The 27,666-nt window shown below is 40.8% G+C and overlaps 1 protein-coding gene across 1 annotated transcript in view; it reads right to left on the minus strand.

Annotated features, from left to right (window-relative positions):
* The window catches only part of ERC2 (ELKS/RAB6-interacting/CAST family member 2), a 792,499-nt gene that overhangs the window by 80,385 nt on the left and 684,448 nt on the right, over window positions 1–27,666 (minus strand). The window contains exon 15 of the mRNA XM_042929693.1: window positions 4,129–4,263. Within this exon, the coding sequence (XP_042785627.1) occupies window positions 4,129–4,263 (135 nt within the window). The remainder of the gene's footprint in view (window positions 1–4,128; window positions 4,264–27,666) is intronic.

A 27,666-nucleotide genomic window follows, 5' to 3' on the forward strand; every position in this document is an offset into this window, starting at 1 on the left:
GGTTCCAGTCTGTCCCATTTATTCTTCGGTCCTTGTTGTTTCTCAAAGCTTATCAGTAGCTTATTGTACCCCCTTGTGCCCACTTCTTGGTTTGAAAACTTCCTAAGGCATTATTACTGAAAAGTGTCTGAATGATCTACTTGGACATTTTCAGTGGCTATGGCCATAATGGGGACAGGCCACCAGTTACCACCTACTCCTTTCTTGGGTAGGGGTCTAGGCTATTTATTGCACTGGTACACCCTACTGACTTATGTGATCTCTAAATTGTCCCTTCCCCTCATAACACTCATTTTCAATTCCTGAAGGGCTGTGTATTTATGATTATCCTTGTTTTCCTGGATCCTCACCCTTATAATGATTCCTTTAGTTCAGATCTACTGGGTTATTGGTGGGATAACTCATTCTCAGACATTATAGTCTTTATAAAGGTATCCCAAGAAATGAATGAAAGAGGCACTCTCATTTTCTGGTATGCAGAGCACAGCAGAAATTGCCTCAAAACTCCACCTTCTGATGAAAAACCCTGCTGGAAACTGGATCACTTATGTTTTAAACCGGGTAGTCTGTTTCTTCACCTGATACTCTGAGAACAGTATTTTTCAGAGCACAGATGTTACTAGAAAAGAAAAGAAAAAAAATTCTATGATCAAATAAGTCTGGGAAATGCTGGATTAAATAAAATTGGAGAGCTTTCTTTCTTATATGACTTTGTAGATCCTTTGATCTGCTAATTGCACCAAGACTCTCTAAAATTGAGTTATAATATGCAGCATTTTCCCAAAATTCTCTGCTCACTGAATCTTTGTTTCAAGACTTTCCTCCTGGGACTAATGTTCCAAAGGTTACTTTGGGAAATGTTCGTCTAGACTTAAAACCCTTGGATTCAGTTTCTCCTGAGGAGAAAGCAAAATCATTGTGAAGGAGAAAGGAATGGGGAAGAAATGGAAAAAGAATCTAATTCTGCAAGTACCGAGCAATACTTAAATTGAATTTCCTAAGGAAAAATGAATTTCTCTGGAAAAGTAGCAAAGTGACTGGTTTTCTTATATTTCTCTATTTTCATGTGTTTTGATCTTTTTATAAAGCTCAAGAGACAATGGCAACATTTTGTAGCCTCTCTTACAGAAGACACTGTTGGTCAATTCTCAGGCCACAGGAAACTCATGGCTGGAATATTCTCAGGAACAGAATCAGGAATTGCTTGGAAGAGACCTCTCCCCTTTAAGTCGCTTCAGTTAACATGGGTACATCATGGACATTTAGTTTAAATTTTATCTAAATCAATCATTGTTCAGACTCTTACACTGCCACTTTCTCCCGAGATATACCTCCACTCCACACATATTAGTATATATGTTTGCACAATTTTGAATAGAGTTTGTAATCATCTAGGAAAGACTTCCAAGCCTTCAGATGACTGTTACATTGTGGAACTTAGTTTACAACAACCCATATTTTGGTATATAAGCTGTTGGTGATTATAGCTGAGAGCATGGTTGTCCTAGACCTGGGACTCCTAGTCAAAAAGATCACCAGCCCAGAGAATGTTGCCATCTCCATCATTGGAGTCAACCTACTCATGCCAGGTCTTCTTAGTCAACTCTCTTTTCTAATTGAAAGAGTATATCAAGGAAGCCTTATATTTTTGCTGACTCCAATTTAAAACCACAAAGTTATCCTTCTGGTCAAGGGTATCACTTTCAAGGTGAACTTCACTGAAGAGTTAATTCCTAAGTCATGGGCCCTTCGTTAAATCATAACTACCTTTTAAATGGTAGGTTCTGATTGATATGATCCAGAAAAAAACCGAAAGAGACATCTGATAACCTAGATTTTTGTCTTCAGACTAGACAGCAAACTCCCTGAAGGCAGGGGTTCTGTCTTGTCCCTCATGTTCTTTCCCAAGGCCAGTGTAGAGGCTGGCATGGAATATGTGTTCCAAGTATTAGCTGAGCAAGCAAATAATCAGAAGCAGGGCCCAACCTAGTCAGTCCACTACCTCCACCCCCCAGTGAGGGCTTGGGTTTCTCATTTGTAGAAGAGGTTATCTGCCTCTATGTCCATGGGTCACTTAGAGTGGTCACTGAGATGAAGGATGTGAGAGTGGAAGACCATCACCATCTTCCTAACAGTAGCGATGACAAAGCTCCTGATGACACATCTTAGCCAGACACACCTTGAGGGATGCTAACTCTTCTGGAAAGGGCATTGCCCCAGAGCAATGACTTCTGCCCTATGACAACCTCTACTGTTTGTTGGTGGACAAACATAACAGGGTCAACCAAGCTGGCGAGACCTCTATTTTGTGATTAAAGATCTCTGGAAAAACAGCAGGAGACTGGCTTTTGTGAGAAATATCGTTCACAAAGGAGATAAATTTGATCTGGTATCCGGTTTCTAGCAGGACATATTAGCATATGTGTCTCTGTGATGAAACAAGCCTGTTTGTTACCTCAGCAGGTCTTTGTGTGACTCACTCCCCTAATTTGGCTCCAAATCCTTCTTTCTGCCTTATGGTGCTCTCTTTTCCTCTCTCTGGGGGAAAGCCCAGGGTGGCCTTCTAGCACCAATGAAACCTCACACTTACCCCTTCTGGGAGCAGGTCAAGGAGCAAAGGGCAGTATGGAAAAAGGCAGGGACCAAGAATAAGAATGAAGATGTTTAATTAGTAGGATGTCAGGTATACTAGGTTGGGTGACTGGTGGTAGGGATGGCAAGGGATGAGAGTTGAAAAAATAAAGCTAAATCAAAGCAAAACCACAGGCATACAAGATAATGACATGAAATTTATCTCTCTCTGTATACTTTGCTGATTGCCCAATTAAGAACCATTTTTGAGAGCTAATAACATGAACTGGTGCCTTTCTGCACTTGGCTTCAGAAATCTAGATGTCCTATAAGAACATCTGCAGTGTTGAGGACTCTGAGGGCAAATGCTTCCGGGTAAAAGGGTAGGGCCAAGCTGGGGTGGGGGCAGAGGGCCTCCTGGTTGGAGCTACTTCACTGCATAGCTCCAGGGAGCTCTTCTTATGTAGCATGCCATATAAATGGCTCCCCCGGAGTTGTACTCCTGGTAAAACATCTTGGAGACTTAGCAATCTTAACTTCTCCTTTGGGATGTTAGTGACATGAGATGAAAAGGAAACAGAGCCGTCCGGAAAAAAAAAAAAAAAAAGTTGTAGAGGCATAATAAGCACCTCCTCCTCCAACAAACAGTTAAACCCCTCTTCACACAGGTAATTCCAATAAGCCCTCCCCCTTCACATATCCAGAAACATATAACAAAGGCATTCATACTTATCCAGATGATTCTATTCCATTACCTATGGCCCCATCGCTCTTGAAATTTATTGTGTAAGTTACACTAGGATTACACACACAAGAAGCTCAGAATACCATAAAGGAGAAAATACTATTAATATTTTTTTATTAATATATAACCTGCTAGTTTGCATTTAATTTCATAATGTCCATGAAATTCACCTTCAGGAGTTTTAATCCTAAACACTGTAAATAGTTTTTATATTTGCTGGATGAATGCAAATATCATGGAAGACCACAGGAGATTTTTGTTTTTGTCAATCCTTCTTTTAACTTGCTTTGCTTAGTCAAGGGAGAAGATAGGGTCCAAATCAAATAAACCAGACCCTTTGACTTCACCAGCTAAAATGCAAGCAAAACTGATTTCTCTTCATGTTGTTTTACCCCACAGTTAATTTGTATCACTAAGGAATTTTCTAGGAAAGTACTCAGCAAACTCAAGGCTTCTCTGGTTGCCAAGCTCATGGAAACGAAGTGCTTTCTCTTAAAACTCTGAAAGAGACATTCCAAAGTAACCCACCATTAGATACTGAGCCAGCAATAGACTTCATATCTATGAAAATAGAAAGGAGGGGAGGAAAGAAAATGCATAACATAAACAAGAACAGACAAAACCTTAAAGAGGAAGGAGAAAGGAAAACATTTAGACTCCTTGAGTGATGGAAATAAATACCAAAGCTATTAGTTTCAGTTCAAAGGACATATCACTTTATGCTGTTTATTATTTCTTGAGGATTATTTATTTTATCTTAAAATATCCAAAGGGTAAAAGGGGTCCTGGAGGTAAGCGGCAGTGAAACTGACCTGGTCGGGAGAGGGCCTGTGATTGGAATGTTGTGGCCTCCCAGGAGATCGGTGGTGGTGGTGGTGGTGATGGTGGTGGTAATGGTGGTGGTCCTCATCATAGTTGTCTGCCATCAGCTTCATTCTGTTCTGGGTCTGCACAGAACAAAAACCAGAGAAGATTCCATCAGGAGCTGGAAGACCAGCCAAAAAGACACAGGGCAAAATTACAGCACCTATAGGGCTCCTTTTGTTCCTGATCTAGAAGTTTTCATTTTTAGTCAAATTGAAACTTAATAAAGAATGCACCATGCCATTTGGTAAAAGAGCTTGGACCTACATTAGATGTAAGTGCACTTCCCCCTATGTGATTTAAAAGGGGGAAAAAAGCGGATATATACCTGAAGGTGCTTTGTTTTACATTATCAAGCGATCAGACAGGTCCAGAGTAAGCTTACAATCACAAACTGCCAACAATCACATCCTACATCCTAGAGCAAGCGAGAGAAGGAAGCCCTGGATGAAAAGATGGGAAAGGGCTGGGCACAGACACAGAACTACAGACATGTGATGGTCTTACAAGACAAGCCAGAGGAATCCACTCAAAAGCTGCCAAATGCAAAAATAGTGATGGAGATGCTATGATGGCTTCTAGGGAAAGCTCTCTATGGACAATTTAATTGATAGTGCTTTTTGGGGAAATTGAGCAAAAGGAGCAAAGTTGATGTAGAAGAGCTGACCACTGCAATTTATGCCCCACTATGTTTGTCACACGAGGCACCTAGGTGTCATGGTTTCAATTCCCAGGACATACAATTGTACCATTTTATTATGTAGGGCAAGAAACAGACCAGCAATGAATTGACCTAACAGGGTCATAGAACCTAGAAAAATGCCTAAAGACCATGGAAAAAGGCAGATAAAAATATCCAGCCCAGAAAGCCAGGAAATGTAGAGACTACATGTGTGTATTTGGAGATAAGACTGTCTGTATTCAAGCCCCACTCTATGTCTTTGCTGGTTATGTGGTCTTTTGAGAGTTAACCATTTGTAAGCTTCAATTTCCTCAACTATAAATTGGAGTAATGGTGTCTCCCTCCATGAGGTCACTGTGAGGAGCAAGGGATACAATGGGCTTCAAGTGTCAGTTATGTGATCCATAATAGGCTTACAGTAAAAAATCAAATGCCATTATTACTAATATTTTTGCCATTGTTGACAGTAAGAAACCTCTCCTTCTTATACATGGTATGTCCTCAGCCTGTGGTACCTCCCCCAGCCACCTTCCCTCACCTCTTCCTTCTGTGTCTGGCTAATTCACAATTTTTTCTCTAGGAGCCTTTTCCTGACCCCATCCCTGATGCCAGGACATGTGCGTCTCCTGCTTATCATCACTCTGTAACCTCAGATCTACCTGTCCAGCTGTCGGTAGACTTGAGGCTGTTTCTTTCCCTTGTCTCTCCCCAGAATCTAGCACCGGGCCTAGTAGATGTAAATACACTGTGCATGTTGCTGCAACGAGGGACTGAAAGAAAGAAGAGCCAGGATTTTGAGGGATGCTGCCATCCTAGAGGTGACTGCACACTTGTTTTTAGCCAGGGAAGGTCACTGAGAGTTGAGGACATCTCAGGAGTTGTCATAACAATCCCACTGGTGGCTTGAGATGATAGCGAACCATCAGCACTTCAGGAGAGCTAGAAATCAAAGGCAGAGCCTCCAACTGGCTGGAATTTTATTAGGTAATATAAATAATACTTTGATAACAATTCTGGACCTAATATAGTGTATTCTTGTAGCATGTTTCATGTACAATCTAACTGATCCTCAAAACTTTCCTGGGAGGAATTATTACTATCCTCACTTGCAGCTAGAAAATCAAGACAGAGATTTCAGCCCCCAGAGTGTCATTTTTACATAGAACATAGAGATTTCCTGGGTCTTCCAATTCTCAATATCTAGCCTTTGCTCTTTGCCATGCTACTAGCAGAAAAGACAAATAGCTAATCAAGCAGAAACAGCTTTCCCATAGATGCTTTGGTTCTGTTAAGTTTTGGAAACACTTCATATCCCAGTTCTATCTGCCAGTGGATATCTCATGATTTACTCACCCCATTTTGAAAAATGTGTATGATATCTGAAAGTCCTCACAGTGGGTGTAACAAAATGCATGTGTATGGTTAAAAACAATAAAAATAGAGGGAAAAGTCCACCTAACAATTAAATAAAAAATCCCAGGCAATCTTTGGCAGCTGATAGCAATTTCACCCTTCTCCTGTCCACTTAAAGTGTCAGAAGACCCAATGGGCAAGTTACAGCTTGTGAGAAAGAGCAGGTCAGTGGAGCTGTTGCTGACCAAGTACTGAGAGTCCCCTCATTCGGCCTGCCCTCCTACAAGTGATTCTCAAATACAGTGTTCACGCCTGAAATTCACTCCAGTATTGTTAGGAACCTGTACTTTTGAACTCATGAACTAATAAATCTGAAATTGTTTCTTCTAACAGAATTCTGAGAGCCTGAAGGGAGCTGTAAGACCTGCCACGGTCAAGAAGGAAGGGGCTCACCCAAGAATGAGCGATGAAGCCTAAATGAACAAATAATAACTCTGCTATTGTAAACATCATAATGTCCTTATCCTTTGGGGAAGCTCCTGTGATTTTATGAGATTATTTTCTTACTAGCAACAAGCCTAAAGTTTCCTACCTTTGAACTGTATCCCATAAAAGAATGTACAAGCTAAACAAGATGCTATATGCAGTCCTAAATGTGTCTGCTGAAATGAGGTGTTGGAGAATAGGCATGTCATGGGATAAAGACTGTAAATGAATGATGTCATCTTTCCAATTTGGTGCTGAAATATAAATAAACCATGTTGTTCATGTGAATACCAGATCTGGGGGAAATGTACACAGAGCAATTGTGAGCGGAAGAGGCTTCTTTTGATTAGTCTGGAATGGAAGAGAAGAGTGTGAACCAGAGATGAATAATGAGAATTTGGCTTGATACCCTAGACCATTTTTATTTATCTTGCTTGTAACATATCCCCTAAACTGTGACCGATTTCTTACAGGCTGGATGCTAGTTTTCCCGTCTATAAAAAAAGTTTGACCAATTCTACTCACTTAATTGTCAAACTGAAAATGGATCTCTTTTATTATTTTTTTATGTTCATTTATTTATTTTTGAGAGAGACAGAGACAGTGTGAGTGGGGGAGGGGCAGAGAGAGAGGGAGAGAGAGAATCCCAAGTAGGCTCCATGCTGCCAGCACAGAGCCCAATGTGGGGCTCAAACTCATGAAACTGTGAGATTGTGACCTGAGCCCAAACCAAGAGTCGGATGCTTAACTCTCTGAGCCACCCAGGCGCCCCTCTTTTGATTTTTTAAAAAAATCTATATTACCTATCCTCATCTCCGCCCAATTATATTGGCTTCCTAACATACCAAGAATGGTCTAGAAGGGTGAAAAGACATGAATAAATCTCCCTTGAAGATCGATGGAAGAAAAACTATAGAAAATTGTAACAAAGATAGCATGTGTTCAAAGAACTCTAGACACGCTTACCAGGTGACTCCATGTGCAATGGTTCATATCCCTGCAGTCGACAGATACACAAGGTGCCCACCACAAAGCCTTAAATAGCAGTTCTTCTGGGCAGTCATAACTGGAATCTCAGGAAAATCAATACAGAGTTAGAGAGAGGGAGAGCTTTCCACAGCACTGCACTTGGGAACTCGTGGACTCATTTAGCAATGCACCGAGGCCCATTTTTATTTCCTTTTCAGTGTCTACCAAACTGCTGACCTGACACGTTTGCCTTTGGCTAACTGTGTTATATTCATTTTACTATATTATGTCATGACTGCTGAGACAGATCTAATCAGATTTTATTTTCCACTTCCTCTTTCTTCCAGGCGCCACCTTATTTCTCTAGGGCGAAAGACTCCTCTAACAGCTCTCCCGCTGCACTCTTGCCTCCCACTGAACACAATCCATAGCTGGAGTGACATCAGATCCCTGTTAGTCCCTGGATTCAAGCTCCTCAGAGACTCCCCACTGCCCTCAGGAAAAGAGCCCCAGCTCCTCCACAGCTTACAAAGCTCTTGGGCGGTAACTGCTTGCTGTTCATTTCCAACCTCACCTCTTGGGCTCCGTATCCCCAGCCCTGGGATGTGCCATTCACAGTTCCAGTCATGCTCTTCATTCTCCCTCCCTTCACCTGAGTTATACCCGTTAATTCTTCTGGCCTTAGCTTTAACACCATCACCTCCAGGAACGCCTCCCCCGAGCCTGCCACAGAAGGGATTCGGTTCTCTTCCACTGCCTTCCCCGGGATCATGTAGCCACCTCCAAGCTCCTTTCCATTATAGCACTTATCCCAATGAATGGTAAATAATTATGTGCCATCTTGGCTTTCTCCATCACTAGGTTAAAATTCTCTTGAGGAAAGCACTACATCTGAATCCTTGTACTTACCACCTGGCACAGAGTTTGGTGCATATGTAGTAAATAAATGTGTGTCAGATAAATGTATGGATGTATGAAGGAATGAATAAAATGGGTGTAGACGATTCTGGAACAGATGAAAGGGAAAAGTGTACACTTAGCTTCTACGATGAGCCAGCTGAGTATATAAATCTTCATGTGATAGTTTAATTCTTCCTATTGTGTATTTGTTTTTGATTGCTGTTCTTGGGAATGGGAGCACAAGTTAGTATAGTTTTGGAGATGTTGGAAAAGCTGAATTGGTTTTCTTCAAGATATATTCCATTCTTTAGTAAAATGGACCCAGTGAAATACTCCGTGTCCCTGGTTAACTTACCTCATTAAGAATAAAAGGATTGGGGGTGTTATGGGATTCATTTCCTTACTATCCCCTAGCCTTTAGAAGAGCAGGAGTCTTTAGAATACTTTTGTTAGTACCAAAAGTCAACCATGGAAAACTGAAACTTTATCCATTAACTAAAATCCCTGATGAACACCATCTGTGAAAAGGTGCCATATACTCCATCTCTTTGACATTTCTGAAGAGTTTATCCAAGGAGCTCTTGAAACAAAATGAAAATCCTTGATTGACTAGTAATAGACTCAATAGCTTAATGGCAATATGTAGCTATAAAAGTGTAATATTAAAACTGCCTTTAAAAATATTTTAGCAAGGTGGCAATAATGAACTATGCTTTGATCAGTCATCTGGATCAAGTTAACAATAAAACCTTCATGAATATGGTTTAAATAAGAAAAAAATATAATAAGATTTGTTGCTATGGGATATGGAGATAATACCATACAATAGCAATTACACTTTCTTCTATCAGGTTTTGTTTTCTCCCTTTTTCCTGCCAGGGAAATGTGAAATAGTCCAGAACTCTTCTACTGGTCTTGTTTCTGCCAAATCAGAGCAAGGTCAACAGTTCTTGTCTCAGAGCAAAAGATGGAGAAACCAGACAACAACTGGACAGTGAGGAGGCAAGGGATTTCCTGTACATCCACCAGGCCCACATGGCAATGAATCATAATTGAGTGGCGTCTGGGTTCCAATGGTTGGGTCACTCTTGGAGGACAAAATGAAGCAGCAGGATGAAGAAGCTATTAGGGGAGTGTGCCGCATCAGGGAACTTTATGGGATTAAGTAAGAATCAATGATGGAAAGGCTTCCACTGTGGACACTGCACAGAAATTCATTCAACACTTACCAAACTTCTGTAACCATAAAGAACAATGATGTGCCAGGCTAAGTGTTTGGTTAGTATACTTGCATTGACTCCTTGCTTTTGAGATAGCTATTCTTATGAGACTTCTTTTACAGTTGAGAAACCCAAACCCATCATTGCTCAGCTCCACTCACTGGAGGAACAGGACTGAAACCCAGGTTTCTGACTCCCGAGTCCTATTGTAGTGAGGTGAAGGGTAACGTCCCAGGCCAGAGACTGGGGACAGACAAAGCAAAGATAAATAAGACATGAGGAATTAGAGGACTATGTCACAATATGGGAAGGAAAAAAAGAGGGAAGGGATTGGTTTACACAAATGCCCAAAGACTGGAAAAATCCCCTCCAGCTGAGGGCAGGGGCATCAAATAAGGCCCCATGGGTCAGATGCCCTTGAACTAAGACTTGAAAGTTGGCAGGGGCATGAGTATAAAGAAGAGCAGGCTGGGGAGATTCCATGGTAAACTCACCTTGAGAGGAAAAACAGATCAATAGGGGGACTGGGATCCAATATATGAGGGGTGTGTGTGTGTGTGTGTGTGTGTGTGTGTGTGTGTTGCTTTCTTCATTCCCATATTGGATGTGGGGAGAGTAGGCAACATTTGAGATGATAATTAACTATCTTATTTCTCAAAAGACCTTATGAACGTGGGGCATTTGGGAAGGTATTTAAGACAGAGCAATAGTCATATGCTCACACATGTCAAGCCATGGCATCTCTGAGAAAATGAGCCAGGCTCTGGACATCTATGTATTTACAACTGTCTATACAATCTACTGCTACAACATCAGTCCTGCCTTGAAAACTGGTCTCATATCCTCCAATTCATTCAGCTGATCAGTCCTTTCTGACTTCCCACTGTGTTAGAAGCCCTCCCTCAGTCTTTATTTATAAATGGAAAATTAGTAGGTCACCATGGAGAGTTTAGAAGCTATTTTTGCTACCTATTCATTAAATGCCGTTATTTTATTTTATTTTTAATTATTATAGAGAATGTCATATCCTCTTGTCTACCCTGGAAGTCACTTGCAGCTTGAATGGACAGTCCTGGATGTGCTGCTATCTTCCCATCTGAAATCCATGTACCTCTCTGCCTGAAGTCTTCCTCTAGCCACAGGTGCAGGTTTGGCCAGGGAACAGGGCAGGCCAAAGTGTGGGGAGTTCACGTCCTTAGAACAATGCTCGATCTATGAGGGAGGGAGGGAGGGAGGTGATGGATAAATAACCAATGTCCCAGTCCTTTTGTGGGACCATCCTATGGTGTGTTTCAGAATCTCTCAAAAGATCCTAGCAGACTGTAGCCCTGGCTGATTTTAGCAGGTAAGCACACATTAATTCACCTTTATTGGCATTTTCACATTCTGTTTCACTTCTCAATTTTCTCATCATGCTTCTTGGGATCACCTCCCAAATAAACTACCTGCACCAAATCTTTGTCTCTGGGTATGTTTTTGTGAGAACCCCAGCAAATGATTAACAAGCCTATGTCTAACTTTTGCACAGGACTAACATTCTTGTGACTATCAGGCTTTTCCATGGACAGCTCTTGAGATTTCTCATCACCTGGGAACATAGATCTCTCATCTTTTCTAGGGGAGTAACATAGGCCTGGCACTAGTTCTGTTTCTGCCAAATATTTAATATGAGACTTAGGCTGAATTACTTTTCTATGAGCCTCAGTTCCTGTATCTATAAAATGGGCAAGAGAAGAAAGAATGTCTCTAGCATGAACCAAACTCCACATAGATAAGATGCTGGTCTATTGCTCTTATTCCTTGTTGTACATTTTGCACGGTTTTTCCTTCTTTTTTCCTTCTAAAATCAAGGGAGAGAAATTATTCTGGTAGACTACTTCCTGCTGCCACCTTAGGAACCTGAAGAGTTCCCAGAAAGGTTGTAGACAACGACTGAAGGGAAAGCATGCTTGCCTCTGTTCTACTACCAGCCAGTGCATCCCATGGTGGGGGGGGGGGGGCGGAGAATTATCTACAGAGAAAGAGTTCTATGTGCTCTGCCAGTAATGGGGAGGTTAGGATTCTTCACAGTGGCAGAAAAAAGGCCAGCATTATGAGATGGAGTCACCTATAAATATCAGTGATGACAACCAATGCTTCCCCAGGCCTGCTGTGTGCCAAGCACAGCAACTTTGCTGTTGTCATCTAATTTAGTCCATTACACCAACAGCGATGTAGGTTGAAGGTGAGGGGCATATTGAAGATCTTTTTTTGAGAGAGAGAGAGAGAGAGAGCGAGCATGAGCAGGGAAGAGGGGCAGAGGGAGAATCAAGCAGGCTCCACACGGGGCATGGAGCCCAATGCCAGGCTTGATCCCATGACCATGAGATCGTGACCAGAGTCAAAGTCAAGAGTCAGACACTTAACGGAATGTGAGCCACTCAGGCACCCCTCAAAAACTTTAATAGCTGCTATAACAGGGGCAGAAACCAAAAGAACCAAGAGTGACTCAAATGCAAATGACCTTGTTGTCAGTCCTGGTAGAGGCTGTTAGTATCCCCACTTTACAGATGAAGAAACTGAGGTTTAGGAAGACTAGGAAGTTTACCCAAGATCACACAACTGGTAGATTTGGAACTCTAATTCCAGAGCCTTCTATGTAACTACTGTACCCTACTGCTCAGATCCATAAGGACTGACACCTGCATTAAAAAAAAAAAAAAAGATTGATCTGGGAATGGGCTCCAACTCTCTGCACAATGACTCTAGAGCTGAGAAGAGAAGCAGTTCACTTTATTGATTTTAATGTTCTCTGAAAACAATGAGACTCAGACATACTCTAAAATCTTGATTGAGTCTCAAAGGAGTCCATGTTGCTGACCGACCATAATATAAATTCAAAAGTCATTACCCACAATCCACACTAACTTTTAATGCTTCAACCAAGATGGTTTTGCAGCTAGGCTAGGATATTAGCAACTGCAGACAACCAAGGAATTTCTAACATCCTGAGCACTGTTGGAGGGGGTGGGGTCCGAGGGGTGGGCGGGAGGGAAAAACTCTGGAAGTTTCTACCACAAAGTTACTTAGTTAAGCACAGGTCTGTTTAATTAAGTAGTGGGCAGCACATGCTATACTTAGCTTTTAAACACTTGTAAAGTCCTCTTCATTCATTTATCTTACTTGTCACTGACAAGCTCTTCAAGGACTGTAACAGTATGCAGAGCATGAAGAGCCTGGGTAAACAACACATATTTTATGTGGAGTCTAAACTATTTCAACTCAGAGAGTCAATAGAGGGTCTCTGGAAAAAAAAAACAAAAAAAAAACAAACAAAAAAAAACAAAACAAAAAATAGGCTGTCCTTCTAACTAAGGATGCATTCTCTGCATGGTCTATTATGAGTTTCTTCAGAAAGTGAGTTTCAAAAATCAAATCCCAATTTTTTAGTTAAAAAGAAAAAAGGGGGGTGGAAAGAAAGGAAGGAAGGGAGGAAGGAAGGATGAAGGAAAAGAAAGAGAAGACAGATGAAAAAGGAAAAGAAAAAAGGAAGAAAGAAACAGAGGAGGCTATTTGCAGGCACTGGGATTCAGACTCTGTAATTGTGTTGACAGGGAGGTTAAGGTCTTCATTCAATTCACACAGTCAACAAATATTTATTATCACTGGCCTAGGCAGAACTGGCATTACCACATCATCTCATCAACTAATGAATTAAAAACACACACACAAAAAACCACCCCAGTGTCTAGCCTAACATAATTAGCCAATAAATTGTAAAATGCCAGTGAGTGACAATTCCAAGGAGAACTTGAAGGACTTGAGTAGCCCAGCACACCTCAGGAAGGGACAGAGAGTCTTACAAGACGAGGGCTAAGAAGACCAGTGTCCACATACCTGGAGATATACAAGAATATTCACAGGGAGTAAATGGACTTTGTAATAGTTATGGATTTACTTAAAAATGCATTTGAATGCAACAAGCACATCAAACACAGAATTCATACAGATTATATCAGAAGACATGGAAAACGTAGTGAAGGTGGTTCTCAAAATGACTGAAGCTTGAGACACCCTCATCAAGAGGAAAGAGCAGAGCAGCTGGGAATGGATTCCGTTGCGGACAGCAGAGTCTGGAATCTGGAGTAGCCTGGGGAGAACGAATGCATCCCCAGGAACTGTGAGAGGACAGAAGGACATTCTCCAGGGGCTTTTGACCTCAACACAGAACTGGGAGCAAATGAAATCTGGGCCTGCTCCCAGTTCTGAAGCTGAGTGGAAGGGCATCAACCCAAGACCTCCTCTGCACCTCAGTCCCTTCAAAACAAGACATATGACAACAAAAGGGGGAAAGAGGGAGGGTGTGAGCAACGCAAAACATGTGGTGGGGCTGTTGGCCATTCTGCACACAGAGAGAAGCCCAGGGAGGGGTGGGGAGGCAAGAGCAGAGGTTTGGCAGGGTGCAGGGGCCTGGCAGTGGAGAGAAGGAGGAAGACAGTGAAAGACAGCTTAGGCCCTGGACAGAGAACAAAACCCCTCTCCCCAGCTGCTCTCACACTTGGGTAAAACAATTGGAGAAAATGTAAACACACTCATTAGTAGTTTTCCAATCAGTTGGAAAACAAATGAGAAGAAAGAAATGGCAGCGGAGTGTCCCAAATACCAAAATTATGAAACATTCCCTCTGGCGTTTATCTCCTCATTGGGCTGTTCGCTGTTTGGATTTCAGTGCCCTTACTAGCTTTATATGGGATACTCCTAACTTAGGCTAGCTAGCACCAATTTACTTCCACACAGTAAAAAGAGTGTGAGTCACATGTTCCACTCTGGGTAGGTCTCAGTGGACAACTACCCCCCCAGGGATGCACAGACACGACAGGCACATCATTCGTCGGTGCACTCACGTGCTTCTTGAGCTGATATTCCCCCAGCACACAAAAATGAAAACTCATCCATAACCACCACCTCTTCTCCTGTGAAAATTTAACGCCAAAGAACAGACAAAGTGGAACTCCTGGGTTTCTGAGTCTGACAGAAATACAGTTTCCAGAAAGGATGAAATGACATCCTGATTTCATCTGGAGATGCCCAGAGTGTTGAATCATGTTCCCCACTCCCCCCGTCACCACCCCCACTGCCCCCAACATTATATTAAATTCATCAAATGGATGTATTTTGAAAACATTTTTTTTCTTAGTCACTTGTTTAGGGTAGAATCCAAAATGCTGATTTTTCTATCAGCCTGAAGTGTTAATAGTGTAAGTAGCAAATAACCAGATGTACTTAAACTTGAATCTAAACAGAAGCAGGCATTAAAGTACAGAATGAACATTTCTTCACAGCACTAGGAAAAGGTGGGTAACTGGACAGTTGAGGTAATCTATCTCTTTTTTTAAATGTTTATTTCTTTATTTTGATAGTGAGAGAGATAGAGATTGAGTAGGGGAGAGGCAGAGAGAGAGGGAGATAGAGAATCCCAAGCAGGTTCCACGCTGTCAGCACAGAGCCCAACACTGGGCTTGAACTCATGAACCCCGAGATCATGACCTGAGCTGAAATCAAGAGTCAGTCACTTAACTGACTGAACCACCCAGGCACTCTGAGGTGATCTCTTCTAAGACTCTTGAGAATTTCAGGAACCATCTCAAAATCTCTCTTCTACGAATGAGGGCTTACCAGAATAATCCAGATTCACAGCAATGTTAGTGCTTGGCCACACCTTAAATCAATGAATCCAAGTTTACTATTTTACTGAAAGAGAGACTAAGTCTCCAAAAGGTTGAAGTTAATCACAAACCCAGGAGAAAGCCCTAGAATACTTGACTGTTGGCCCCAGGCCCTTCCTATGCCCCTGGCTGCTTTCCCATTTGATTTGCATGTGTAGACAAGTCCACCATGCCCATGACCAGTAACACCACAGACCACCTTATGTCTTTGTTTTGCATTCCAAAGTACTATGGTATTAATTTCCATTCTTGCAGTCTGAACAGCATCAAACACCTAATCATTTTGGTCTCAATGCCTACAGATAGGTTAAGGAATTTTCCATTTTCTTTGAGATATGAGTCTTAGTTCTCTAGCAGAACTACTGATTTAGCTTTATAATTTCTTCTTTTTTATAGCATCTATTAGTTTTTTATTACATAAAACATACATGCTAGCTGTGAAAAATTAAATAATACAAAAGACTTTATGAAAAGAAAAGTAATATTCCCTCTCTGACTACCCGAATATCTATTCCCACTGTTAAGGTTTTTTTGTGTTTTACCAGACAATTTTTATGCATAATGCAAACACAGACACTTGTACATACTCCTCTAGAAATAAAATGCCCAATATGTCTTGACCAGCCTTACATATCAAGATCATATAGAGTGACATCATTTCTAATGGTTACACATTATTCCATTCTGTGCATGTACTTTTATTTACCAATCTTCTGTTGATGTACTAAAATAGTGGGCAGAACTCTTAATTTTGTTCAAAGCTCTATCCCAAGCACCTAAAACATTACCTGGCACACAGTGAATGTTTGTTGAATGAATAAATGAATGAATGAGTGAATGAATGAGGGACATTTGGGTCATTTCCAGTTTTTCATTATTCCAAAAATATTTAAAGAATACTTTTCCACAGGGATAGTTTTATCTGTCCTCATGTACTTGTTCTCATCAAGGATGGGTGCTGAAACAGCTTATAAAAGCTGTTTCTATAATGTGCTAGGAAAAGAGATTTAGGAGAGATCCCTAGAATAGAGTATACACATTTTAAACCTTGAAAGATATCACTAAATTTCCCTTTAGAAATGTTGGCCAGGGGCGCCTGGGTGGCTCAGTCGGTTGAGCGGCCGACTTCGGCTCAGGTCATGATCTCGCGGTCCGTGAGTTCGAGCCCCGCGTCGGGCTCTGTGCTGACAGCTCAGAGCCTGGACCCTGTTTCAGATTCTGTGTCTCCCTCTCTCTGACCCTCCCCCGTTCATGCTCTGTCTCTCTCTGTCTCAAAAATAAATAAATGTTAAAAAAAATTAAAAAAAAAAAAGAAATGTTGGCCAACTTCCAGTCTGTGCCCCTTTCCCCAGACTGTGCCAACACAGAGTCTCTTCAAATTCTAATCTTCAAAAATCCAATACGTGAAAAACTGTATCACATTCATATTTCCTTCAATATAATTTGAGGCTGAGCATCTTTTCATACATTTATTGGCTGTTTCTATTTCACTATCTGTGAGCCTCCTTTTGCCCACTTTGGGGGAGGGATTGGGGGACTTTTCTCTTACTGGTTGTAACAATAATTGCATATTTTAAAAAAATTAGCAAGAGCTCCTTTCAGAAAGACAAGAACCTAAGTAAAAGTGGGAAGAAAGCAAGTATGAGCAGACTATGTGTGGAAAGGGAAATGTCCACAGACAGGCTGGATTTGAGGATGCTGGGGAATCTGTGATTATTGGAGCACATCAGCATCTGGAATGTTCACTTGAGCAGGAGAGAAAGGGGGAAGTATTAGCCAGTGGTGTGCTGGGATGCAAACAGAGCTGGCCCCTTTCCCTCTATGCCACAGCCCAGCAAGGAGGCGGCGGTTATAGGTGGAACATTAGCAGGAGACTAGTGTGAGCAGTTCATATGGTGCTTCACTTCTCTGCAAAAGGCTTGTGGGTTTCTTCAAAATCTGGGCCATCCATCCATGGGAGAGTACTAGGCATGTAAATGCCACTCATCATGCATGCATGTGTTAGTGGGAAGAATCTAATGCAACTTTCTTCCCCAAACAGGAATTCCCTGTATAGCAGTCCTGGTGGATACATTACCTAGCGATGGGAAACTTGATACCTTATGAGACAATATATTAAATGGCTTAAAGTGTCTTCCCTCCCCCATTCCTGAAATATTTTGAGCTTTTTGGCTGGAGTTTCAGTCCACTTGTCCTAATTCTGGTTTTTGGGAGGGGGCCCAGGTTTTTAGACATTGCTATGCAGTTATGCCCGCTATCTCTAGCTTACCTAGCCTAACCATTCTTTGTATTCTCTACTGATCATTTTCTCCTTGTCTCCTCTATGTATCCCATCACACATGGGGTCATTGCAGTGTGTCAGGGCTCCTCTAAGAGAATAATTCCCTGAACAGAGTCTGAATAATCCAAGTCTTCACATGTGTCCTTAACCTGCATTAAATACTATTTAAAAATAATTAATACACTCCTATGTTGCCTTGATCTCTTAACATCTGCTGTGCAATGATGACTCATATTAAAATTTGCAATTGATTAAACTCATATCCTTGATGGCCAGTTTCCCCTCCATTTATATACTCACACATACGGCTGCGCGCGTGTGCGCACACACACACACACACGAGACACGCAGCATGTGCATGCCAGAATTTTAATTCTAAGCATAAACTTCATTATTTTCCTTACTGAATATTTGCTTTGACTTATCCTAACTAAATTTGGGTCTGTCATTCCATCCTGCTGAGATATTTCTCAATTCTAATTATGTCTTCCATTGTTTTAGGTAACCTTCCCAGCTTTGAGCCATCACATTTTCGAAAGTGTGTTTTCAAAGATCATATAATTGGGTCCATGTACATGCTGGAAGGACAGAGTCCAGCACTTCTGGCAATCTCTCTGTAGAGGTGACAGGATCCCCTAACCAACCTGTCTAGGGTGGAGTTGTTCAAACAGTTAAGTTCATCCAAATGGACCACTATTTAGTCCTTATTTCTGTATCTGGTCAAAAAAAAAAAAAAAAAAAAAAAGGAGAGAAAGGAAAAAGGAAAAAAAGAATACAAACTAATACAAATGCCTAACTGAAATCCTGGTACCTTGTGTCTATGGCATTCCCTCAACCTATCTTTATATTGATCTTATCAAAAAACAAAGTGAGCTTAGCATTTCTTAATCTTAGCAAACAAATAAAGAATCTTAGCAATTGCTGATTTTATTCCAGGTTTAACAAACCATAGATTGAATACTTGTTCTGGAATCTGGGTGTGGATCAATTTCAAACTTACAGTACTTCATAAACACATATGCCTCTTAGGCATTTAGAAGTTAAATTCTGGAGGTGGGTAAAATTTAGAAAATCCTAAGAAAAAGGGAAGTTAGTTTCCCTGTTCTTTAGGTGCTTTTATCCACTGCTGGAAGGATTGTAAACTAGAAAAAACTTTCTCAAGGGCTATTTGATACTATGTATTAAAATTCAAAATATGCATGCCCTGGGGTAAAAGAGTCTCCTCTTGAAAAGAAAGTTAGACAGGTACACAGGGATGAAAAGGATAAAAGGATATTCACTGGGATGTTGATCACAGTAGCAATTAATGAGAAGTAAATAAAATGTTCATCTATCAGGATTTTGCTTAACAGATTGTTGAATAACCATTGTCACATAATGGAATCCTCAGAAACCATTCAAGAGTAATAGATATATTCATCAGAAGGAAAAATATCACAACATATAGTTGAATGGAAGGAGAAGCAGATGGTAGAACAACATGTTCATATAAAATAAAATATAAATATCTATATTTAAACACTTTTGCAGGTTTATATATGTATTTGTGTATATGGATACATACATACATACATACATACATACATACATACATATGTGAAAAAGGCCCAGAAAGATGAACACTAAATATTAATGGTTATTGCCAAGTGCTTGGATTTCAGGGAGTTTACTTACTCCTTTATTCCTTTCTAAATTATTTGAATATTCAATAAATTATAGGAAATAAGAAATGAAACAATAAAAATGATTTCTCTCCTCCATATATAAAAATGCTGAGATATAAATTGTTTCTTCAATTAGAAGGAAATAGGGTCAAAATCATTTTAGCTCAGGGGAATGGACTCCTGAGACTGAGGCTGTCTCAGTCCCTTGCAGTCTTCTGTTTCTGTGCACTTCGATAGTCCAGGGTTGAATGGAGCCCTGCCTTCTTGGCCACAGATCTCTTCCTTTCAGCCTGATCCTTTCAGATTCTAGCAAACTAACACGGCAACTTGCTTCACAAGAGGCATTTAACAAACCTGTCCCCTTTTAAATACTGACGAATGCATGTACTTCACAACTGCATTGAGAGGCATGGCTGGGACTGTGTAGCACAGCTGGTTAGAAGAGGAAAATCTCCCAAGTCCCTGTCAGGCTCTGAACCAGTGCACCACTGCCAAACTCAAGTCCTCCCCCAAGAGCCCCGGAGCCCTCAGCTGGATCAAGTCACTGTCCATTTGAGTTCTGCCTCATGGGCCAAAGATTGGGTGTATCTCTTTGCTGGGTCTTTTCAAACTGGGAGAGTTAATAGTATAGCTCCAAGTTCAGGAAATTTCTTGTAATAATATGGCATTGCAGTAATGTATAGGCTAAAGTCATGCAAAAAATATTTGTCTCATTCCCACACTCTAAAACTTGGTAATTATATAGAAGCTTGGACATTAAGGACCCAGACATAAAGGAGTGGGTTAAAAAGCATAATTATGGCTCAGAAACAGCATGAGCCTGGGGACATTTCAGGCCAGGTCCTACTCAACAAAACAAAACAAAAAACCCAGCACCCAAAATCAAATGGTGGGCCCTCTCTCTCTTTCCCATTTTGGGAAATAACCCATTAACAAAATAATGTACCATAATGATTATTTAGAAACAGACATGAGATGGAAACTGGCAGCAAAATGAAGTCTTTAGTTCTGGGATTTGAAGGTTAATGGCCCAAGGATCTCTCAGGTCCTGAAGCTTTATAGGACATTATTTGAAATTTGTGCTACAGAGGGAAAGACTTCAAGTTTCCATGTCTCATAGGCTGTATAATTGAAAGAAGCTGTTATTTTATACTTGGTATGGTATTGGGGGGGACATTAATAAAAGACCCAAGTCATTACTGGCAAACTATTCTTAAGTATGCAGAAAACAAGAATATGCCCTGGGAGGTACCCAAGCTTCATCAAACCCAAGGTTAGCACTCATAGGCAGAAATGACCCAGCAACCTAATCTCAGAAGCCATTCTATCATTAATCAAAATGCTGGTTCCAAACTTGTTTCGTGTCGACAGTTTTCATATCATAATCTCCCTTAAGAATACACAATAGCTCCCTATTGTCTTATGTATCACATAGAAACAGTTCAGTCGCTGGACAAGGCCAACCATTCCCTTTATTCCTCAACAATCCACCTCTTCCCTGCTGTGTCCACAGAAACTCTCCCCAAAGATGGTCTCCAAAACCATGTACACACAGATTCATCTCTATCCTGGCCACTACTCTGAGATTAGGTTGCTGGGTCATTTCTGCCTGTGAGTGCTTACCTTGGGCCAGGAATGACCTCTTCTTACAAAGCCAGGTCCTACAGCCTCCATCATAGCTAGACCTCAAATGTAACCCATTAAAACAATTTCCATAACTGGAAGTGTCCTGGAGAGTAAAGAAAACTAGAAGTGAGGTCAGAAGGCATTGTCAAGAGGTCAAAGTTAAGTCACTTAAGAGCTGTTTAACTATCAGAAAATTATTCAACCTCTCTGATTTTGTGCAAAAGGCATCAGGAGGCTACTGGATACCAAAGGAGATTCTCTGAGCTCAGCCTGTGGCTTCTGATTCCTTTTTATAGCCCAGGAATATCTGAAACAAGGATCAGATCTTCTATGGGCTCAATAAACTCTGTTGAGCAACTATCTCTCTTACCCATTATCATTGTGTGCCTGTGCTGACCAGCTTATCTCCACTCCCACACTCATTCCTGCTACATGGTCCCATTCCAGCCCCCAGGTACACCTCTTCTGGTGACAACTACAGCCAAAAACCATCCCGAATCTTGCCATTTATTTTATGTTTACAGTGCTTGAATCTGCAAGGCTGTCTATATAGAGACAGTAAGCATTTGGATACCAAAAGATTCCCTCCTTGGGGGGTTGCTGACCTCCTTCATTAGATCAAATGTTGATCTGTCAATCACATCCATAAGCTTTTAGCGGTCTTTCCCTGAGTTTCTAAGGTGGTGTAGTTTGTAAGGCTGGTGGTAGAGTTGGTATTTGGTGAAGGTGGGCAAGAAGCTCACCACATACAAACAGTTTAGGATCTGCTGCTACAGTTAATATAACTATCTGAAACATTAAGACACACATAAATTGTTTTTGAGCATTTTGCCATGAGATAGCCAAAAACATTACAGAGAAGCAGAAGTTAAAATAATAATCTGTATTTTCTTTATAATTTTTTCATTTTCTTTCCCCTTCTAATTTGTGATCTTCCTTCTTTATCTCTGAGTCTATGAGGCACAGCATTAAGCATTTTGGGAGTTCCAAGCTGGGAATCACTGCATACTTGGAAAGTCCAATATTTACTATTTCTTCTCAATATGCCACTGCTGAAGAATAATCAGGAAAGGATTCTTTCTCCCTCCTTTTTAAATTTTCTTGCTTCCTACGAGATGCCTCCCCGAAGTTCTGGGAAGGCTACATTCCCATAAAGATCTTGGTATCAGTGAGTATGAAAACCAGCATACACATATATCAACTCTGTCCCTGAATAAGTGTGTGGTTTTTATTTGGTTTGTTCCAGAAGCTCTTTCTTTGATTTGCATTTCAGCAGTGTGCAAGATCTGAGAAACATGCTAACCTCCTGGCAAACTATCAGGAGAAAATTGCTTTAACTGGAGAATGAGGCCTCTTCTTTCCCAGAACTTTCTTTGCATTCTCTGAGTTTGAGAACAAAACGTAATACTTAAAAAACAAACAAATAAAGGAATCAACAAACAAACAACAGAGGTTAGACCCAAGACTTTATCCCAGATGGTTGAAAGTAAGGAGAATAATTGCCTACAAATCAATCAACAGATTGAGCAGAGGGGGGAAAAGATGCTGTGCTGTTTCCTTGATCCCTATCTGGATTCCCAGAGTTCCACGGAACATTCCAAAAGTAATTTGGCTTTTGTGCACAGTACACAGGGAGTAATGTTTTTCAACAGAATTTCATAAGGAGATGGGGGGATAATTTTGGGTCTTGCTCTCAGCAGAAGCTGAAAACTGGGTGTGGCTAAAGGACAACATCAGGCTTCTTTATGTGACCCCTCTTTTGAAAAACCACCCCAGAGATGAAAAATCACCTGCCCTCACCCCACTGAGAATTCACGTGGATTTGCCCAAGAGAATTCCTGCTCATAAAAATCTGCAAAACAGATCTGTTAAAACAAACCTGTAATTATGAACAGAACAAGAATTTCACTTAAATAATTTTGCAGCTTTAATACCAACTGATTCAATAACCCCCAAACCTGATCGGACTAGTCAAACTCAACAAGATTCAAGTCTCCTAAAGGTGGTTACTGAGCATGCATGACTGACCACCAAACTATGTGAGATACTGAAAAAAAAGAATAAAGAACAAGACAATGACTTCCAACCCAAGCAATGTAAAATACTCAACAATGGTTTTCCACATAAAACTGTTTGGCAGCAAACAGGGAGAGTCTATTGGCAAGTCTGTTTTTTGGACCAGATTCCAGAAATGGAAATTAAGTGACAGGATGTGCCCAAGGTCATGCATACGTGGGTGACCTGATAAAGGAATGTGGAATGCCTGAACTCCAGCCAATGTTAGCCCCTTCCACTTTGGAGGAAGAAGGACCAACAGTGAGAGGATGGTCTGTAAATTCTGTGGCTGTACCTGCATCCTCACAGACTCTTTCCATGCTCAGCGGAGTTATCATTAAACTAAAGCATCACACATCACTCTAAAATTTTCCTCAGAGAGAAATTATAGCTTTCTACTTCCTCAATTCTCTTGGTCTTGGTCAGAACATTAATATTTGTTGGACAGCATGTTTTTAAGTGGGAAGATATTTTAAAAATCAAATATTCTGGTTTGTTTCAAAGAATATGTTCTCAGCTAAAGTCTGATGCTTTCTTCCTGTGGGGGTGAGCCACAGTTGGCCACGATTCACCGAAGTTTCCACCAGCTAACAATAAAAAATTATGTCCCATTCTAAAGAAACAAAAGAAAAATTATAGTAAAGTTGTGCATTTCCTCTCCAGTCCCCGAAGACAATCTGAAGAACTGGCTCAACATGCCAAATTAAGCCATGAGAATTTATCCATATCTAATAAGGATTAGCAAATGCTACAACACTGAACATGGCCTTGACATAATTTATATTCCAACTTCTACGGCACTGGGTTCAGCGTGCTCTCATTCCAGCCCTGACATAGGAGGATATGTTGAGCAGTCCTGTGATGTCCTCTGAGAATCCCGATCATGTGCACGACAAGCAGGAGGGCTCTTCACGTGACAAAAGAAAGTTTCTTTATACAGAAACAGTACCCTCAGAACCAGCACATGGTAACTAAGCTTAAATAACTAACTACCTAGGAGAGATGCAGGCATTTCTCCCCTTGAATCCAAGATAATCATTCTGGAAGCAGAAAACCTGGTGATGGACCCCGTTTTGCCTCTTTCCAATGCTGGGTGTCCACCTGCAACTTGGAAAATTTTGGAAACAGTTCTAAGTTACATATTTGGAGTGTGGAAGATTAAGACTCCTGAACTTTGAGCTAGCCAGCTCCGATTGGGTCTGCTCCATTCCATTTCTCATCCATACTTGCCAAAAGCACAAAGAGGCAACTGGGACATTTGCTCATAGTATCTGCTATTAAGATAAATCAGCAACACTTAAGTGTCTTTTGTTCATAAAAAATAATCCCCTGGAGATCGTTCTTCCCATTCCAAAATATCAGCTTTTTGTTTCTCTGCCTCACCAAGGATTGCATCACTAGAAAGCTCAAGGACACAGAGGCTCTCCTTGAAGCCCAGTCTCATGTCAAGAAGCCTCAGAAGGCCTTGGACAAGCAAGTCTGGGGCTGAGAGGTCTGGGCACTCCCTTCCTTGGAAGGAACATGTCTGAACCCATACCAAACTGGGTTCTTTCAAGGCAATGTTTGCACCTTCTGCATTACTTAGTTTTCTTCAAGGGTGAATCAGGGTCTGCCTCCTAAAAATGCAGAAGGCAGGGACTATTTACAAACATTGTTACTCAAGTTCTTTTATCTTTGGTCAGGGGAACAAGTCATATGGGGTGTGGTTTGTGTCAATGGATTGTCACCAGAGACAATGCGGGACCATCATTCCTCAGCATTACCCTGTGGAGAAGAATAAGATAGCCCTGTCTTTGCTTCTCAGAATTGAGATCAACATTCTTCACATTTGTGCAGCCCCTCAGGGATTTTTAAGACCTTTCCCCAAAGAAGATCTTCATGGTAATGCTTCTTTGTGAGTTAGGTAGGAAATAAAATACCCATTTCTACAGGAAAATAAGTTGATCTGCTCACCATCATACAAGTAATAAATAGAGATGAGTCAGGATTACACAAGCCAAATGAGCAAACTGCAGAGCCTTCCTTCTTCCTTGTCTTTGAAATCTAGAATCCTCATATGCCCTGGTGGGAAAGATGGCAACAAAGATGGAAAACAAAGGGGCTGAGAGTGCTACCCCTACCGACAGATTCACTGAGGACATTCTTGACTTGAGCACCCACCAGCCCTGTGGTGACTTGGCTTCTCCATATGCAAAATAGGGATAATGATGTTTTTGTGAGGGCTGTAATAAAACAAAAAGTGCAACACTGTGCCTAGAATATCATTTGTTCAAGAGATGATAGCTGTGTTCACATACTACTGAACAATGCATCTCTCCTACTCAACTGTAGGCTCCGAGAAAGCAAATAATTGCCATTGTCATTTGCCTCAAAGTCCTTGGTGTAGATCAAGTACTCAATATACTGTATGTGAGAATGTACTGAAATTGTCTCTGACTACCAAAAATGCAAGGAATGTAGAGTTCTGTTAGTTTATTCCCTTCATCTTGCAGATGGAGAAACTATGCCTGTAAGAGAGAAGCTAAATAAGTTGCCCCAAGTTTGTGAGTGTGTTAGGGTCAGAGCTAGGTGAGAACTCTGATACCCACATCCATTCTCAGATCTTGCACCTTCTATTACCTGCTGAGGTGTCTTTTGTGTCTTGTGTTTAAATACTTTCTAGATGGCTGCTTGTTGTCAGATATCTCAGAGAGCACTGGCGCCCCAAATCCAAGAAAACTGATAACAGAAACTTCCTGGCCTTGTGACCTACACACCTGCTTCCTACCTGAGCATCCAAAGAGGCATTGGCACATCCAAGGGAGCCCATAGTAGGAAGGTTTCTGGTTGGCTTCTGAGCTGTGTTCGTAATTCTAGGTGTGCTGGGCCATAAGAGAGAGGAAATAAACCAGCCTCAAGATGACCAGTTAATCAGAGGTTTCTGGGGCATAAGAACTACCCTGGATTACAACCTTCTGAGCTGTCATTCTTGTTCAGCTGATTTTCATTGTTCCCTAAAATGACAGCCTTTCGGTCCAATCTGAATTTATTAACCTCTTTGCACAATTCCATTTCCAGACTGTATCAAAGATCACCTGAACACAGATTTGCTGGCTATGTCTAACAGGCATTTCCCGATGACCATATCAGGGCAAAGATAAGAGAGTGGGGTTTTGGTTGTTGTGTATGTATTTTTAAAAAATAATCTCATCTAAACATTGGTGTTGTGGGGTTCTGGCTCCCCCACCTTGTCAACTCAGCAACTGCACTTCAGGCTCCAACCTGAGAAGAATAGATTCCAACTCTCCTGGCTGTAGTCTGTCCCCTCTGGGGACTCCCTCCCTCCACGTGACTCCACATGACTCACCCCCACGCCCCACCTCCTTGCACATACTTGTTCAACAGGACCCTTTCACATGTCCTGAGAACACCCTATTCAAAGTCACCCTCCACACACCTCAGAGAACACCATCTTTATTTTCCCCCCACACCATTGATTGTTATTTAACATGGCATATATGTGATGTCTTTATTTTGTTTCTTGTTTGTGTCCTCTGCTAGAATACAAGCTCTCTAGGGGCAGGGAGCTTTGTGCTTTGCTCATTATGGTGTCCCCAGTGTCCAGAACAGTGTCTGGCACATAGTATGTGCTCAATAAGATTTGCTGAATGAATTGCCTACTTCTTCCCATACCTACTCCCCTAAGAAGTTTTAAAAATCTCCCTCTGCCTCTCCCTCTCTGTATACTGGCCACTTGCACTACTCAGAGTAATATTCTGCTCCGAATCTATGATTGGCATGTCATCAGAGTGTGGATTTGACAAACTTAACACAAATAACTGACAGTTTTGTAAAAACTTAGAAATGTTTGGACTTTGTAGGAGACAGCTATTTCTTAATTCTTTAAAATCCTTAAAACAACTATAACTCTACTATTTCAACTTTTGGGCACTAATCTTAAGACAAATAACAGAAGAAAAAGATTTATATACTGAGATGTTCATCAAGTATGATTATAAAAGTGAAAAACTAGAAACAAATTGAAAACCCAATAAGAGAATAATAAAATTAAGTATGGCAATGATGGAAATCATACAACCAAGATATATGTTTTTGAAGGCTTTTAAGGACATGGGAAAATGTACAACATTAAATGTTTATAAGGCTAAAAAAACTTTATTATGTAGTATGTCATGTCTTCGTTCAAATATGTATGTAGACAATGGAATGTAGGAAACTATAAATCTTAATGACAGTTATTTCTGAATGGCTGGATTATGGGTGATTTTAGATTCTTATTTACATTTTTCTAAGTTTCTATAAAGAGCATATATTATTTTTATGATAGAACATTTATTTATATGCTTCCAACTATGGAAAAGTATCATTTAGATAATAAGGATGGTTACAAAATTAAATCCTTATTACTTTTTAATACTGTGCATTATTATGGGTTAAGATTTTTAAAAATAGTACACATGAGAAATCCTGGAAGTTTTAACTCTGTCTTTAGTAGCATGTTGCAGAGAATGAAAAAAAAAAGTGGCATCTTCCCAAAAAGAATAT

Source organism: Panthera leo, chromosome A2 (assembly GCF_018350215.1).
Source record: "Panthera leo isolate Ple1 chromosome A2, P.leo_Ple1_pat1.1, whole genome shotgun sequence".
Taxonomy (NCBI): domain Eukaryota; kingdom Metazoa; phylum Chordata; class Mammalia; order Carnivora; family Felidae; genus Panthera; species Panthera leo.